Here is a 16,908-nt window from a genome sequence, read left to right as displayed (position 1 = left end):
TCGCAAATGCCAGCACTGGCAGATTCACAGTCCACTGGTTTTCACTGGCGATTGTCATGTCGAGTAGCTACGAACTGGATGGCGATAATTGGACACAGTGAGCAACCAGCTATGATAGCAACCATTACACCGGCAGCCCCGCCTAGACCCAACGCAGAGAACATATCAGGAAAGTAGAAGGGGCCGAGCTAGATTGAAGAAGGGATTAGCATCTTTGAACAATCCACCATTGACGTTTTGTGGGTCTTACAAAGCCGTAAATCTGTCGGAAAACGTTGACAAAAACGCCAACCTCAGCCGCTCTTTTCGATTTGCTTTCCACCGCGAAGGTCGTGAGGATCGTCGTTTGCATCTGGTTGCCAAAGCTGGCAATAGCTGCACCAACGCAGGGTGTAACATTCCATGTCATCGCATGCTGTAGCTGAAAGCCCCAACTTAATAGGCCCGCAAATACAGTCGCAAAAGCAATATATGAAAGCCACAGCCGGTCAGCCGGGCAGGAGTGACCTTTTCTCTGGCGCACAGTTTTTAAGAACCAGTCGGATATAGGTCCACTCACTTGCTCGCCAAGGACACATCCGATGACAATAGCGATGAACTGCAAGCCGATCTGTTGTGCGTCGAAATGGAACTTCTCGCCAAATGCAATGGGCATTTCCACGATCAATGCAATATTCGCGTAGCAAAATGTAATAGCGTGGGCACATGCGGGAATCAGTACACGGGGGTACTTGGCCAATGAGAACGGTGCCAGAATATCTCGGACATGAAATCGACGGGCGGTGATCCGTCGAGGAATCATCCGACCAAAAGTCCCGCGTTGGATGTGTTCACGGTCATGACTCGCGTCGAAAATAGTTTCGTCGCCTATTGCAATGTACAACAGGAACTGACAGAAATTGATGATGGCAAATATCCAGAAGATCCATTGAACGCCAATGTGCTTGGTGACGAATCCCATGAAGAAGGGACCTGCGGGCGTACCAATGGTTGTCATCAGAGTCCACCATCCTAGTTTCTGCGCACGCTTCTCCGGTTCCGACAGCTCTGTAATCATTCCGCTTCCGTTCCCGATCGGAGGGCAGATGAAAAATGCAGTAAGGACCCGCGTAGCCATTTGCGTACCATATGTGGTGCATCTGGCACCGCCAATGTTGCAGACCATACTGGCAAAGACTGAAAAGATATTCACGGGGTATCGACCATAAACAGCAGTTATTGGGCACCAAATCAAAGGAGCAAGGCCGAGAAGAAGGATCTAATTTGTTTCGTTCTCATGATTAGCAGCTGACAATAGCTCGATTCTCACCAACTTACCTGGAAAGACGTTAGGTAACTGGCATCCACCACCGTGATATCATACTGCTCAGCAAAGGTGTCGTAAGCCGGAATGATACCAGCTGCCATGAATGTTCTGGGAGGTAAATAAGCTTAGCCATCGTTGTTTTCCAACTCCTTATCAAGATAGAATCATCAATTGAGAGGAGAAGAGAGGTTCGAGTCTTCAGATTCGCTTTGTAGCACTTACCCTATCATGGAATGAAAAGCAACCATCAGAATCTGTGCATTCTTCTTCCATGGCCTCCAGCTCTGAGGATCGTGAAGTGAAGTTGCAGCCCGTATTTTGTCTTCTTCGACGTCGTGGGTCGGAGGGGTTGGCACCACGTTCTCAAGGTGGATTGAATCCTCAGAGCTATTACCTTTCATTGTGAGAGATATTTGGGCTCATAGGAGCACCAGGTGTTTCACCAGAGGGGACAAGTGAATTGAATTGAATTGCAAGATATTGTAATAATAACAGATTGTCAAAATCAAATGAAGAAAAGTCGTCTGAAAAAATACAGCAATGGCGGGTGGTCAGAATATCGCTTGAAGGGCCGTTCGTTGTCCCAGGACAAGACTTATACAAATAGAAATGGTTTACCCCGTGGGGTATGTGATACGCAATACGGATAAAGGACCCTTACCCAAGTATATTGGAGACTTGGTGACCCACGGCCTACATGTATCACTTTCATTGGAGCGACGATCCACCTGAAGTCGCAATTTGTGGGGTGAACACGGAACGATTCCACTTCGAGGTTCGAGAAAGCCTTGATCGTGATTTTATCCACGTCATCCGAGGTTACTTGTCCGTATACTCCAGCACTCAATTGGGATTCTCGGGGGCATTCGGCATTCAATACGGCAGTACCGGGGATGTCGGGGCTACGACGGGCCAGGTCCCCCCACCCACGCCCCACAACTCTTCGGAATCAATTCCTAACGCTGTCCTCTGATCGGTGAGAGCTCCACTAGCGCCATTTTGGCCCCAGCGCCAGTTTGCCGGTTTTGTCTGAAATCTCTCTTAAACATAGCGGCGCTGCGCCATGTGCGGTGTCTCCCCTTCTAATATGGATCCTGGGCACTTCATACTATTATCCTGAATCTCGAACATCCAAATACCGCGTCCTCTCTAGACTCCGCGCTGTTACAATTATTGATTATATGTATTCCTTTCTGAGATTTTCAATTTAGTATTTTAATTCTTCTGAAAATGGAATCATATCCTAGTTTCACTTCAATGCTTTTCCTCGCAGCTTTGCTGCTTCAATCTTGTCAAAAGTGCGCTTGACGACGTCCTCTTCATCCCAAACCGCAGTAACCGTCGCTTCACCAATTACGGCATGGCTCCATCTCCAAAAGTTTGGTGCCTTATCTTCAAGCGCCCCGATAAAAAAAAACCAGGTAGAATTCCGGGATGCCTGGGTAGTTCAATCACACGAAGAAGAAACGATCCTGTCTGAACCTAGATCACGAATTAATTCAATATAATGATACATGAGGGAGTTAAAGGTAACTTCACTCCGTGAAAGACATACTTCTGCAAACGTAAGGCGGCTAGAGTTGCCAAAGAATGGCGCTGCATCCTCAAGAAGAGGTTCAATGTGATTAACAATCCCATCGATGTACTTCTGAGCGGCAGTGGTCTCTTCCTCGTCACAGGATATTATAGCCGTGTCGAAATGGCAATGAGCCTTGGTGAAATAGGATTCATCGAAAAACGCCACATTGAATCGCTGCAAAGCACCACCAGGCTCAGAGCTGGACTTGAGTAAATGACTGGGATACAAGTCAACAAGAAATTGGGTGATGAGACCAGATTCAGTCAACATATGGCCATCATGAACTAAAGTCGGTACGAGTCCACGTGGATTGATCGCGAGATATTCCGGTGTGCGAGGGATGTTGATGTTGACAAGAACTGTCTCAAACTCAAGATCTAGTTCTCGAAGGGTGATTTGAGCACGCTGGGCCCAAGGACAGTGATGGGCAGTATAGAGAGTAATTGTAGAAGGCATTCCAGTATTGGCAAAGGAAGTTTTTGATACTGGGCAAAAGTGGGACACGGGCTTCAAAAGGTAGACCGAGAATATATCAAGACCTAAGTTGATGCTAGGCTCAAAGCTTAGTATGGCACACAACTTCCTTAAATAACTACTTTCTAGCACGCTAAATGAAGATTTCCGAGATCATTAGAACACTGAATTCGTAACAAGGAAAGTCTCTAGACCATACTACATACTAAAAAGTGATGTATCGTGTGCTGATCACTGTCGGCATAATTTTGATGATGTAAGCTAGCTAGATTAGTAAGCCAGCACATAAGGTGTGCGCACAGAGATAGGAGAATAACTAGATAGACATATATTGAATCGAACACCTATAGGACCTTGATTGACCGCCCTGATTACGTGTTCCGATAGTTATGAGCCCGGGATTACTCTGATTACACTAGAATTGGTGAAATTGAGGCTATTCAGACGCATCTAGAAGATATCTGAACCGCCTACCCCTAAGCTGGATAGTGCAACTACCCGAACGTACCTCTGAAGCACACGTTAGGATCCGGACGGCATTAGATCAAGACATCATGGAATTGATTGGATCTATCTTATTATGGAGAGGAGAGAAGTTAAAGGGGCCTGCCTAGTGGCACTCGTGGTATATAGCCATAAGACGCCTTAGAATGAGCCTATAAGTATAGGATATATATAATCCGGAGCTGAGTAGGAGCATGGTGGTTTAACCGAAGGAACCCCCGAATATGCCCGCATAACCTACTCTAGATATCCCCAACGAGATCACGGCTAGAGCGCTGAAGTCTCTAAAGGAAGAGTTTAGGGAGAACTAGTCGATCTAGAGAGATGAAATGGATATCTATAAGATCCGATTAGCTGCGTTCGAGAAATAAGAGAAGGGTCTGTGGACGATCGACTAAGCGATCACGGCATCTGTAGAGCTAAAGCTTAACCGCGTTCTTAACTGTCTAGACACACTATACGAACGTATGCGTTTCCTTATGAATAGATTCTCGAGAACTAATGTGTATAGCGTCGAGGTGTTCCTAAGATAGAGAGAAGACGTAATAAAAGGACCGAAGAAGGGGGAAGACGTTCTAAAGTGGCTAGATGAGTGGGAATCCCTATATGAAGAAGTCGTTAGCTTAAACTATAAGAATGTATTATTCTACCTACTATTATTTATGAAAGTGGTTAAAGAGGTTCTGCCGTTATGGTGGGAGAACTGGTTCTAATAGATCGTGATTAATAAGGAGACTATAGGTATGAATTCGATGCTAGAGTCCTTCCGCGTAATATATATGGAGACCCTATGGAAGGCGTCCGCACTAGTAGGAAATAGTAAGCCTACGTTCGTAACGTTAAAGTGGTAAGGGCATTAAGAACCGAAGCTAGTAAAGTCTATAACTAAGTTCTTAGAACGTACGGACTACCTATGTAGAGGCCCTTACTGTGTAACCTAGTGCTGGGTATTTAACGAGGCGAAGCGTCTAGAAGGATGGTAAGTGGGTTATAAGCGATAAGAAGCCATTGAAAAGGCGTTTAAAAAGGAGCTAGAGTGGAAGATCTAGATAGAAGAATAATTTAGTGAGACGTCTAAGAAGGAGATAGTAAATCATACCTCTTAGATCGCATTCGTAACCGCACTATCGATAGTTAAAGAGCACTACTGTATGTAATAGATCCTAGATTTAGGTGCGAGCGTGTATGTGTATAACGACTAGTCTATATTTATAGAGTATCGTGAGAGTATATCTTCGCTCTAAACTGGAGAGAGCTAGACGCTAGCGGTTAGAACTAGAATAGTAGTGATAGAAGGTATTAACCTAATTATAAAGAAGGCCTATATAGTAACGCTAACTGATTGTCTTTATGCGCCCTCTTTCTACTATAATCTAGTGTCGCTTAGACGACTAGAGTAGAAAGGGGCGTGGTGGGATATATAGAAAGGGTATATAATGCATAATGGAGAGTTGGTACTTAGGATCTACTAGGAACGAGATATCTACGTCTTCTTATGGCTAGATATGATAGATCTAGAGACTGTATAACATGCGCATGCCATACGAAGATCCGTATAACTATAGGTGTTAACTATAACGGTAGAGATATGGCATAGACGTCTTAGACACGTCTATTAAGGAGTAATCTAGTAGCTACCAGAGCTCGTTAATAGAGTTAAGATCAAAGATAGGGAAGAGTAACTAGATGGATTAGATAGCTAGCTATACGAGGTATATAGCTTAGTGAATGCCCCCTAGTAGATATCTTGGAGACCTATTAGACGGTACTATAGGCCGTGCGGACGAGTCTATTTCGATCTAATCTAAATAACGATAGGATATAATTAGCACTGCTGGATCACGCACTTCTATGTAGAGGGTATATAATTCTATTAGAGCATAATATACGTTAATAAGAATAGGTATTAAGATACTATTAAAAGCTTTATAGCGTTTATAATTAAGTGGCTATAATTACTAATCAAGGTATAGTACTTAGATAATGAGAAGACTATGGACGACTGGATCTATAAGGTTCTAGATAAGATGGGGTTCATCTATACCTTCACGGTCCTATATTCCCTAGAGATGAACGGTCTAGGTAAATGTTCTAGAGGAGTGCTCACGCTTCGAGCTCGAGCGCTTATTAAAGAAGGTAAGTTACTGGATAAGCTCTGGCCTAAAGCCATCGCGATAGTGGTGTATCTACTGAATCGTACGCTAACGAGGTTAGAAAGTGGGAACTGGATAGTTCTATAGGAAGAGGCTCGATAGTTCGTCGATAAATTAGAGCTGCCGAAGACGTTATTAGCGAATGTGTGTCTATATGGATCTCTTATATATTATTGGAATCCGACCATTCCATGACTAGATAAGATACGATCCCGTATAGAGATTGGGTATCTGGTTAGATACGTGGCATTAAATATCTAGAAGATCTAGATGCCACACTATAGGTAGGTGCGTATGGTGAGAGATGCTGTCTTTGATGAGTCTTGACGTTTTTCGGCCGAAAACCAGCTAGATGAGGTCGTATGTATGCCGCTCCCGTAGAACGTGTATCTAGAGATTATAGAGGTAAGATACGAAGGTGAATCTATTCTATAGGGGCTTAATGAGTAAGTAGAGAGTGTAGATTTAGGAAGAGATGCTCTAGAACTATCTCTAATGGTAGGGGGTGTAGATAACGCGTAGGACCTAGCTAAGGATATACTAGATATGCCACTACCTACTATTAAAGATAGTCCTGAGTAGGATAGGATATAGGACTTAAATGATTTAAATAGTAAGGAAATGGATCTGAATGGATATATTAAACTGTCTTAGACGCTACTAAGATCTCCTGGTAATAACTCTGCCGTAGATTAGGGGGTGGGTGGGGTTATGAATAAGGAAAACGAAGGGTATAGAGGGGATCTAACGCTAGAGACTCCTATATTAATGCGAGAGACGAGCGAGCTTATATAGTTAGACCTAGACGAAGATAAAGAGGAGGTCGAGGACGTGGATAGAGTGGCTCTAGATATCGGGAATATTATAAATAGACCGAGGATACGTAGATAGCGACGAGATAAGGATTTCGCCTACCACATGACGACGTTAGTAGATAATGATACTATATCTATAACCCTCTAAGCCTTTATAATAGGTCTATACGCCTTAAAGCCCTCGCACTAATAATACTAAGATGATCTTCTACTACCGCTAGAATATTATAAAGATATCTAGAAGTATCTATTAAGTGATGGATTTATTAAGGCTATAAGGGTAGAACTAGACGGGTTATAAGCGAAGGAAACGTACTAGGAAGTTAAGATACTAAAGGATCGAGGGATATAAGTGCTACCGCTTATATAGGTATACGTGTATAAATTCGATTAGGATAGGTTTCTTATTAAGTATAAGGTATAGATATATATGCGTAGAGACTTATAATCTATTTTAGCCGAAGAAAAATAGGCGGTAACGCTCGCTGCTTAGATAGCGAGGACGCTTTTCGCCCTATATACGGCGTATGACTTAGATCTCTATTAGCGAGATGTGGTTACCGCGTTTCTAAATAGTAAGCTCTATATAGAAGTGTATACCTTAATGCTAGAAGGCTTTAAGACCTAAGGGAGATGCTAGTTATTACTTAGGGCCTTATATAGACTAAGAATTGCACTAAGACTCTAGTAGCAGGACGCTATAAGGGTTTTAAAAGGTCTTGGTTTAGAGTAGGTCGCGGAGGATCCATGCGTGTTCGTTAGAGAAGGGATCATTATATTCTTCTATGTTAATGATATCCTTATAGCGAGTTATTATATAGTAAGAGAACGAGCACGGTAGCTCGAGTAAGAGCTCGAGAAATATTAGGAGCTTATAGATTAAGGTAATGCTGAATAGTTCCTCGGGATTAGAATCTTATGGAACTATATAGAACGGAAACTCTAGCTAGTTTAAGATAGCTACTTTACGAGCGTTATGGAGCGGTATAACCTTACTAGACGAGCATGTATATAGATACTAGGGGCCGTGGAGAAGTTTAACCTATTTAAGGGGTAAGTGAGTCTATAGAGTATATATGATTACTAGTAGAAGGTAGGATTAGTCTAGTATGGCACTATAATTACCTATCTAGATATAGCGAAGAAGGCTTCGACCCTCGCCTAGTTCCTTTAGAACCTAGGGCCTAAGTATCACTCCGCGATTAAACGCCTTATATGTTACCTTTACACGACGAGATACTAGGGGATCTAGTATAGGCTAGTCGAAGATGACTAGGACGTGGTTAGGATATTAAGCGACGCTTTATATATGGATAATGGCGATTGGACGAGCTCTACTAGATATATATATTAGATATTTAGAGGCCTAGTCGACTAGAAGGCGACGAGGTAGAGAATAGTCACTATATCTATTACTAAGGCCGAGTTGTTAGGTCTCTTAGACGCTGGTAAAGCGTTATAGTGGTGGGATAGACTATTTAGAAGGATTGGGTTTGAATACCTAGATAAACTCACGATCGAATGCGATAACACCTATATGGTTAACCTGATTAACGCGGAAGATATGCTATTTGATACTAAGCTTCGATATATGGATATATACGGTCACTGGCTAAGATAAGAGGTTAGGGAAGGTTAAGTTTGGATCTAATAGGTTCCGACTAGATAAATGGTCGTAGACGGACTTACTAAGGTGCTACTAAGGCAAAAGCATGAGATATTCGTTAAACTATTAGGCCTAGTGGACGTTAAGTATTTGATTATGGAATGAGATAGAGGGAATGATAAGTTAGCATGGCCTAATTAGGTAATGGAGGCTGATTCGGAAGATTATAGAATTGAAGGAATTAGCTGATTATAGGTCTAGCTTAATTAATTGTAGGGTGCTTAAGCTAAGGGGGTGTGTTGGCATAATTTTAATGATATAAGCTAGCTAGATTAGTAAGCTAGTATATAAGGTGTGCGCATAGAGATAGGAGAATAACTAGATAGACATATATTGAATTGAATACCTATAGGACCTTAATTAACCGCCCTGATTATATGTTCCGATAATCACTATTGGCATAATTTTGATGATGTAAGCTAGCTAGATTAGTAAGCCAGCATATAAGGTGTGCGCATAGAGATAGGAGAATAACTAGATAGATATATATTAAATCGAACACCTATAGAACCTTGATTGACCGCCCTGATTACGTGTTCCGATAGTTATAAGCCTGGAATTACTCTGATTACACTAGAATTGGTGAAATTAAGGCTATTTAGACGTATCTAGAAGATATCTGAACCGCCTACCCCTAAGCTAGATAGTGTAACTACCTAAACGTACCTCTAAAGCACACGTTAGGATCTAGACGGCATTGGATTAAGACATTATGGAATTAATTAGATCTGTCTTATTATGGAGAGGAGAGAAGTTAAAGGGGCCTGCCTAGTGGCACTTATGGTATATAGCCATAAGACGCCTTAGAATAAGCCTATAAGTATAGGATATATATAATCCGGAGCTAAGTAGGAGCATGGTGGTTTAACTAAAGGAACCCCTGAATATGCCCGCATAACCTACTCTAGATATCCCCGACGAGATCATAGCTAGAGCGCTAAAGTCTCTAAAGGAAGAGTTTAGGGAGAACTAGTCGATCTAGAGAGATGAAATGGATATCTATAAGATCTAATTAGCTGCGTTCGAGAAATAAGAGAAGGGTCTATGGACGATTGACTAAGCGATTATGGTATCTATAGAGCTAAAGCTTAACCGCGTTCTCGACCGTCTAGACACACTATATAAACGTATATATTTCCTTGTGAATAGGTTCTCGAGAACTAATGCGTATAGCGTTAAGGTATTCTTAAGATAGAGAGAAGATATAATAAAAGGACCGAAGAAGGGGGAAGACGTTCTAAAGTGGCTAGACGAGTGGGAATCCCTATGTGAAGAAGTCGTTAGCTTAAACTATAAGAATATATTGTTCTACTCGCTATTATTTATAAAAGCTATTAAAGAGGTTCTACCGTTATAGTGGGAGAACTAGTTCTAATAGATCGTGATTAATAAGGAGACTATAGGTATGAATTTGATGCTAGAGTCCTTCCGCGTAATATACGCGGAGACCCTATAGAAGGCGTCCGTACTAGTAGGAAATAGTAAGCCTATGTTTATAACGTTAAAGTGGTAAGGATATTAAGAAGCGAAGCTAGTAAAGTCCATAACTAAGTTCTTAGAACGTATAGACTACCTATATAGAGGCCCTTACTATATAACCTAGTGCTAGGTATTTAATGAGGCGAAGTGTCTAGAAGGATAGTAAGTGGGTTATAAGCGATAAGAAGCTATTAAAAAGGTATTTAAAAAGGAGCTAGAGTGGAAGATCTAGATAGAAGAATAATTTAGTGAGACGTCTAAGAAGGAGATAGTAAATCATACCTCTTAGATCGCGTTCGTAACTATACTATCGACGGTTAAAGAGCACTACTATACGTAATAGATCCTAGATTTAGGTACGAGTGTATATATATATAATAACTAGTCTATGTTTATGGAGTATCGTGAGAGTATATCTTCGCTCTAAACTAGAGAGAGCTAGACGCTAGTGGTTAGAACTAGAACAGTAGTGATAGAAGGTATTAACCTAGTTATAAAGAAGGCCTATATAGTAACGCTAACTAATTATCTTTATATACCCTCTTTCTACTATAACCTAGTGTCGCTTAGACGACTAGAGCAGAAAGAGGCGTGGTGGGATATACGGAAAGGGCATATAATATATAATAGAGAGTTGGTACTTAGGATCTACTAGGAACAAGACGTCTACGTCTTCTTATAGCTAGATATGATAGATCTAGAGACCATACAATATATATATGCTATATAAAGATCCGCATAACCATAGGTGTTAACTATAATAGTAGAGACATAGCATAGACGTCTTAGATATATCTATTAAGGAGCAATCTAGTAGCTACTAGAGCTCGTCAATAGAGTCAAGATCAAGGATAGGGAAGAGTAACTAGATAGATTAGATAGCCAGCTATATAAGGTATATAGCTTAGTAAATGCCCCCTAGTAGATATCTCGGAGACCTATTAGACAACACTATAGACGTTACGGTCGAGTCTATTTCGATCTAATCTAGATAACGATAGGATATAATTAGCACTACTAGATCACGTACTTCTATATAGAAGGTATATAATTCTATTAGAGCATGATATACATTAATAAGAATAGGTATTAAGATGCTATTAAAAGCTTTATAGCGTTTACGATCAAGTGGCTATAATTACTAATTAAGGTATAGCACTTAGATAATAAGAAGACCGTGGATGACTAGATCTATAAGGTTCTAGACGAGATAGGGTTTATCTATACCTTCACGGTCCCATATTCCCTAGAGATAAACGGTCTAGGTAAACGTTCTAGAGGAGTGCTCACGCTTCGAGCTCGAGCGCTTATTAAAGAAGGCAAGTTACTAGATAAGCTCTAGCCTAAAGCCATCGCGATAGCGGTATATCTACTAAATCGTACACTAATGAGGTTAGAAAGTAGGAACTAGATAGTTCTATAGGAAGAGGCTCGATAGTTCGTCGATAAATCAGAGCTACCAAAGACGTTATTAGCGAATATACGTCTATATAGATCTCTTATATATTATCAGAATCCGACTATTCCACGACTAGATAAGATACGATCCCATATAGAGATTAGGTATCTAGTTAGATATATAGCATCAAATATCTAGAAGATCTAGATGCCATACCATAGGTAGATATATATAGTAAGAGATACCGTCTTTAATAAGTCTCGACGTTTTTCGGCCGAAAACCAGCTAGATAAGGTCGTACATATACCGCTCCCGCAGAACGTGCATCTAGAGATCATAGAGGTAAGATATAAAGGTAAATCTATTCTATAGGGGCTTAATAAGTAAGTAGAGAGTATAGATTCAGGAAGAGATACTCTAGAACTATCTCTAACGGCAAGGGGTATAGATGACGCGTAGGACCTAGCTAAGGATATACTAGATATACCACTACCTACCATTAAAGATAGTCCTAAGTAGGATAGGATATAGGACTTAAATGATTTAAATAGTAAGGAAATAGATCTAAATAGATATATTAAACCGTCTCAAACGCCACTAAGATCTCCTAGCAACGACTCTACCGCAGATTAGGGGGTAGGTAGGGTTATAAATAAGGAAAACGAAGGGTATAGAGGGGATCTAACGCCAGAGACTCCTATATCAATGCGAGAGATAAGCGAGCTCGCATAGTTAGACCTAGATAAAGACGAAGAGGAGGTTAAGGACGTGGATAGAGCGGCTCTAGATATCAGGAATATCGTAAATAGACTAAGGATACATAGATAGCGACGAGATAAGGATTTCGCCTACCGCACAACGATATTAGTAGATAATAATACTACGTCTATAACCCTCTAAGCCTTTACAACAGGTCTATACGCCCCGAAGCCCTTATACTAATAACACTAAGATAATCTTCCACTACCGCCAGAACGTTATAAAGACATCTAGAAGTATCTATTAAGTAACGGATTTATTAAGGCCATAAGGGTAGAACTAGATAGGTTATAAGCGAAGGAAACGTACTAAGAAGTTAAGATACTAAAGGATCGAGGGACGTAAGTACTACCGCTCTTATAGATATACGCGTATAAATTCAATCAGGACGGGTTTCTCATCAAGTATAAGGTATAGATATATATACATAGAGACTTATAATCTATTTTAGCTAAAGAAAAACGGGCGGCAACGCTCGCTACTTAGATAGCGAGGACGCTTTTCGCCCTATATACAGCATACGACTTAGATCTCTATTAGCGAGATATAGTTACCGCGTTTCTAAACAGCAAGCTCTATATAGAAGTATATACCTTAATACTAGAAGGCTTTAAGACCCAAGGGAGATACTAATTATTACTTAGGGCCTTATACAGACTAAGAATTACACTAAGACTCTAGCAGCAGGACGCTATAAGGGTTTTAAAAGGTCTTAGATTAGAGCAGGTCGCGGAGGATCCATATATATTCATTAGAGAAGGGATCATTATATTCTTCTATATTAATAACATCCTTATAGCGAGTCATCATATAGCAAGAGAATAAGCACATTAGCTCAAGCAAGAGCTCGAGAAATATTAGGAGCTTATGGATCAAGGTAATACTAAATGGTTCCTCAGGATCAGAATCTTATAGAACCATATAGAACGGAAACTCTAGCTAGTTCAAGATAGCTACTTTACGAGCGTTACGGAGCGGTATAACCTCACCAGACGAGCACGTATATAGACACTAGGGGCCGTGGAGAAGCTTAACCCATTTAAGGGGCAAGCGAGTCCGTAGAGCATACATGATTACTAGTAGAAGGTAGGATCAGTCCAGTATGGCACTATAATCACCCGTCTAGATATAGCGAAGAAGGCTTCGACCCTCGCCTAGTTCCTTTAGAACCTAGGGCCCAAGCATCACGCCGCGATCGAACGCCTTATATATTACCTTTACACAACGAGATACTAAAGGATCCAGTATAGGCTAGTCGAAGACAACCGGGACGTGGTTAGGATATTAAGCGACGCTTCATACACGGATAACGGGGATCGAACGAGCTCTACTAGATATATATATTAGATATTTAGAGGCCTAGTCGACTAGAAGGCGACGAGGTAGAGAACAGTCACTATATCCACTACCGAGGCCGAGTTATTAGGTCTCTCGGACGCTAGCAAAGCGTTATAGTAATAGGATAGACTATTCAGAAGAATCAGGTTCGAATACCTAGATAAACTCACGATCGAATGCGATAACACCCGTACGGTTAACCTGATTAACGCGGAAGACACGCTATTTAACACTAAGCTTCGACATATGGATATACACGGTCACTAGCTAAGATAAGAGGTTAGGGAAGGTCGAGTTCGGATCCGATGGGTTCTAACTAGACAAATAGTCGTAGATAGACTCACCAAGGTGCTGCCGAGGCAAAAGCATAAGATATTCGTCAAACTATTAGGCCTGGTGGACGTTAAGCATTTAATTATGGAATGAGATAGAGGGAATGATAAGTCAGCATGGCCTAATTAGGTAATGGAGGCTGATTAGGAAGATTGTAGAATTGAAGGAATTGGCTGATTATGGGTCCAGCTTAATCAATTGCAGGGTGCTTAAGCTGAGGGGGTGTGTCGGCATAATTTTGATGATGTAAGCTAGCTAGATTAGTAAGCCAGCACATAAGGTGTGCGCATAGAGATAGGAGAACAACCAGATAGACACATATTGAATCGAACACCCATAGAACCTTGATTGACCGCCCTGATTACGTGTTCCGACAATCACTTTCCATCACGTGGTGATAGCAATGATCCGACAGCATCGGGATTCTCCGAGAGATAAGATCGGGCATTGGGCTTTTCGCAGGATTCCGATCATGATCCCATCCCCGAAAGATGTAGGTCGATTTGGCAAGGGATACTGCGCCCATCACGCTGTCATGGTAATCACAGTGTCGTTGAATATTTAACAGCCTTGATTTCCTTCCTCTATTGCAGGCTTACTGCATTGGCATCGAATATTGAACGCATTCATTTCATTCTCGATTCCTTGCACGGTTTACGATTTTCCAATTTATGAACATTGGCATCATGCAGATCATGCAAAGATTCCACCTTACCGCGACCGGCCATAATCTCAACTATCTTCCTGAGTACATCGCCCGCCGCCATGGTTACTTCAAAGAGCAAGGACTTGATTTCGACCTGAAGATACCAGTTCCATGGGACGGAGTCCTTGACGACCTAGCAAAAGGCATTGCCGACATGGCCCTCGGAGGAATTTGGGTACCGGCGATGTATCGAGACAGAGTCAAAGATTACACCGTGTTTGCGCAGATCGCGAATCGCTGCCCTCTTGCTCTGCTTCGCCGAGGCCACGATGAAGGATTCACGTTGACGGATGTTGCCAAGAGCACTGTTCTCATGAAATCAGGTGGCGGTGCCAGCGTGGGGCTATTCTTCAAGATGCTGCTACGTGAGAACGGAATCGACCCAAACTCTATCAGCTACATTCAAGATCTGGATGGTGCGATGTTGGCCACTTTGTTTGAAGGTGGCATGGGAGATTATTTCGTTACAGACAATCTTTCTGCACTGGCGATGACATCCAACAACCCTGAAATTTCAATCGCAATGGAGATGGTCAAGGAGGGTGACATCCCTTGGAGTGTCTATTACCGAGAGACGGCCACCGTCACTCCGGAAGTCCTCCATTTACAGAAACGGTTTTGCATTGCTCTTAACAAGGGTGTAGACTGGGTTCTGCAACATGATGCCGAGTCGTATAAGGATGAGCTTGCCGAGTTATTCCCCGGAGTGTCGGTAGATGTCGTCGTCGCCGTGACGAATTCTTTCCGTCAGAACGGCATGTGGTCAACAACCTGTATCCCCAAAAAGGCCTTCGATCGGTGGCAAAATGGTCTTTCTGATGCCCGACTGATAAAGGAGGCTTTCTCCTATGATGAATTGGTGAATGATGTACCGGCGACGGAAGCTCAGGTCGAAATGGATAGTAAATAGTCATCCCAAGGTCCAATCATATTGTTCATAGTCGATGACCATAAAATTACCAATTCTTATTGATGGTCTTTTTTTCTTATTCTTTAGCATTGATGTTAGAACATCAAATTTATTATCTGTAACGAGCTCCCTCTCAGAAGTCCGTTACTACATGTAGACTATCACTACAAGACCCAATCAGGAAAATTCAAATCAAACTCATTCCAACTTCATACAGGTACCGAGTCATGAAAATCCATCTCTTGAAAGCCAGGCCACTGTGCAGCGGAACTGAGCATTTCACATAAAGCTGAATTGTCCGTAGACATTATGCCAGACATATTAGTGATACTGTTCTTTTGTGACCTTCTCATTGCAAGCTGTGACCTCGTTATCACAGGCTTCGCTATTTTCTTCACAGATTGTAGCGTTGTCGTCGCAAATTGCGAGTTGAGCATTGCAGTTTTCTTTGTCGCTCTGAAGCTGCTCATTTTGTCGTGTATTCTTCTTTCTCGGATTCGCATTGATTCACTTGCTCTTGAAGGATTGTGTTGTCCTGCTTGCATTGTTCTATTTTTTCATCGCAATCTTCTTGGCCAGAGACGCAGATTCCATTAACCAAGATCGTTCCTGGAGGACAATCGGTGTCGATAGGATCCCATTCGTCTTGAAACACACATTCCACACCATTAAAGATATACCCAGGGGGGCAAGACTCGGTCTCGGTTTCAGTCGGCCTTTCTAGCAATACCCAATTCGGACTCTCCCCTAGACCGCAGGATTCGTTCTTCGCGAAGTAGCATCTCACTTTGGTATTGGCGATGTTCCACGAAGCTGCATGGCAAGGTGTATCGCTAGCACATAGGGAAGCGCATTCGCGGGAACTTGCTGCTTTGTACCCCTTTCCCTGATAAGGGTTCGCATATTTACCGCAAGTGTACTGGACAGAAAAGTCGTCGAGCTCAATCTGACCCCCACTGACGCCTGCCGCCGAGCAACAGGTTGCGGGATCATCTGACGAACATGATCCACTGCTGAGAGGAGTCTGTTTCGCCCAGGTGGTGGCGAGATAGAGAGAGAAGGTAGTCCAAGGTTTGATAATCATGCTCAATGTAATCGAGGCTTTCGACTTGCCCAGGTGGTTTGTTGAAGAAAGATTTGGCAATTGGGGCGTCCACCTTTGATATAAGTAGAGGCTTCACAACAGGCAAAACTATGGCTATCTATAAGACAGGCTCTGCAAGTCACCTTGCATAGCAGGAATTTTACCTCAAACAATCATTCTTTGAAAGGGGCGGTAGTTTAAGGAAGGGGTGGTCCCAAAGGTCCGGTAGTGGTAACATAGTGTGAGGATAATGCATGGAAAGATCCACATGGATGCGTCTCTTGCTCTAAAGTGCTCTCGTTCGCAAGTGTACCAAACATATTCCGGGGCATTCATGATTCACCTCCTACCATTGTCATGTTATTCAACGATACACAAATAGTGAGTGCAGATACATCTCTCA

At 42.1% G+C, this 16,908-nt stretch overlaps 5 protein-coding genes across 5 annotated transcripts; 3 read left to right on the top strand and 2 right to left on the bottom strand.

Moving 5' to 3' along the window:
- Positions 1 to 41: 41 nt before the first annotated feature.
- On the bottom strand, positions 42 to 1,707 carry N7484_001459 (uncharacterized protein; the record flags this gene model as incomplete). The annotated part of the gene is made up of 4 exons (XM_057111879.1): positions 42 to 188; positions 251 to 1,258; positions 1,318 to 1,414; positions 1,529 to 1,707. 4 exons carry the CDS (start codon positions 1,705 to 1,707, stop codon positions 42 to 44), a joined length of 1,431 nt encoding a protein of 476 aa, XP_056976616.1.
- An 848-nt stretch (positions 1,708 to 2,555) lies between these two features.
- N7484_001458 (glutathione S-transferase family protein) lies at positions 2,556 to 3,341 on the bottom strand (the record flags this gene model as incomplete). Its single annotated transcript, XM_057111878.1, has 2 exons — positions 2,556 to 2,744; positions 2,862 to 3,341. The coding sequence occupies 2 exons, from the start codon at positions 3,339 to 3,341 to the stop codon at positions 2,556 to 2,558; spliced, it is 669 nt and encodes a 222-aa protein (XP_056976615.1).
- Positions 3,342 to 4,342: 1,001 nt separating this feature from the next.
- N7484_001457 (uncharacterized protein) lies at positions 4,343 to 4,576 on the top strand (the record flags this gene model as incomplete). The annotated part of the gene is given in 2 exon segments (XM_057111877.1): positions 4,343 to 4,381; positions 4,397 to 4,576. 2 exon segments carry the CDS (start codon positions 4,343 to 4,345, stop codon positions 4,574 to 4,576), a joined length of 219 nt encoding a protein of 72 aa, XP_056976614.1.
- A 1,281-nt stretch (positions 4,577 to 5,857) lies between these two features.
- N7484_001456 (uncharacterized protein) lies at positions 5,858 to 6,211 on the top strand (the record flags this gene model as incomplete). Its single annotated transcript, XM_057111876.1, has 2 exons — positions 5,858 to 6,043; positions 6,119 to 6,211. The coding sequence occupies 2 exons, from the start codon at positions 5,858 to 5,860 to the stop codon at positions 6,209 to 6,211; spliced, it is 279 nt and encodes a 92-aa protein (XP_056976613.1).
- Positions 6,212 to 14,491: 8,280 nt separating this feature from the next.
- N7484_001455 (ABC transporter substrate-binding protein) lies at positions 14,492 to 15,421 on the top strand (the record flags this gene model as incomplete). Its single annotated transcript, XM_057111875.1, has 1 exon — positions 14,492 to 15,421. One exon carries the CDS (start codon positions 14,492 to 14,494, stop codon positions 15,419 to 15,421), a length of 930 nt encoding a protein of 309 aa, XP_056976612.1.
- Between the last annotated feature and the right edge of the window lie 1,487 nt (positions 15,422 to 16,908).

The sequence above is a fragment of the Penicillium longicatenatum genome (assembly GCF_028827895.1).
Source record: "Penicillium longicatenatum strain IBT 33135 chromosome Unknown contig_1_segment0_segment0, whole genome shotgun sequence".
Lineage (NCBI taxonomy): Eukaryota > Fungi > Ascomycota > Eurotiomycetes > Eurotiales > Aspergillaceae > Penicillium > Penicillium longicatenatum.
The sequence above is the reverse complement of the archived record's forward strand: the minus strand, read 5'-3'. Positions and strand labels throughout refer to the sequence as shown.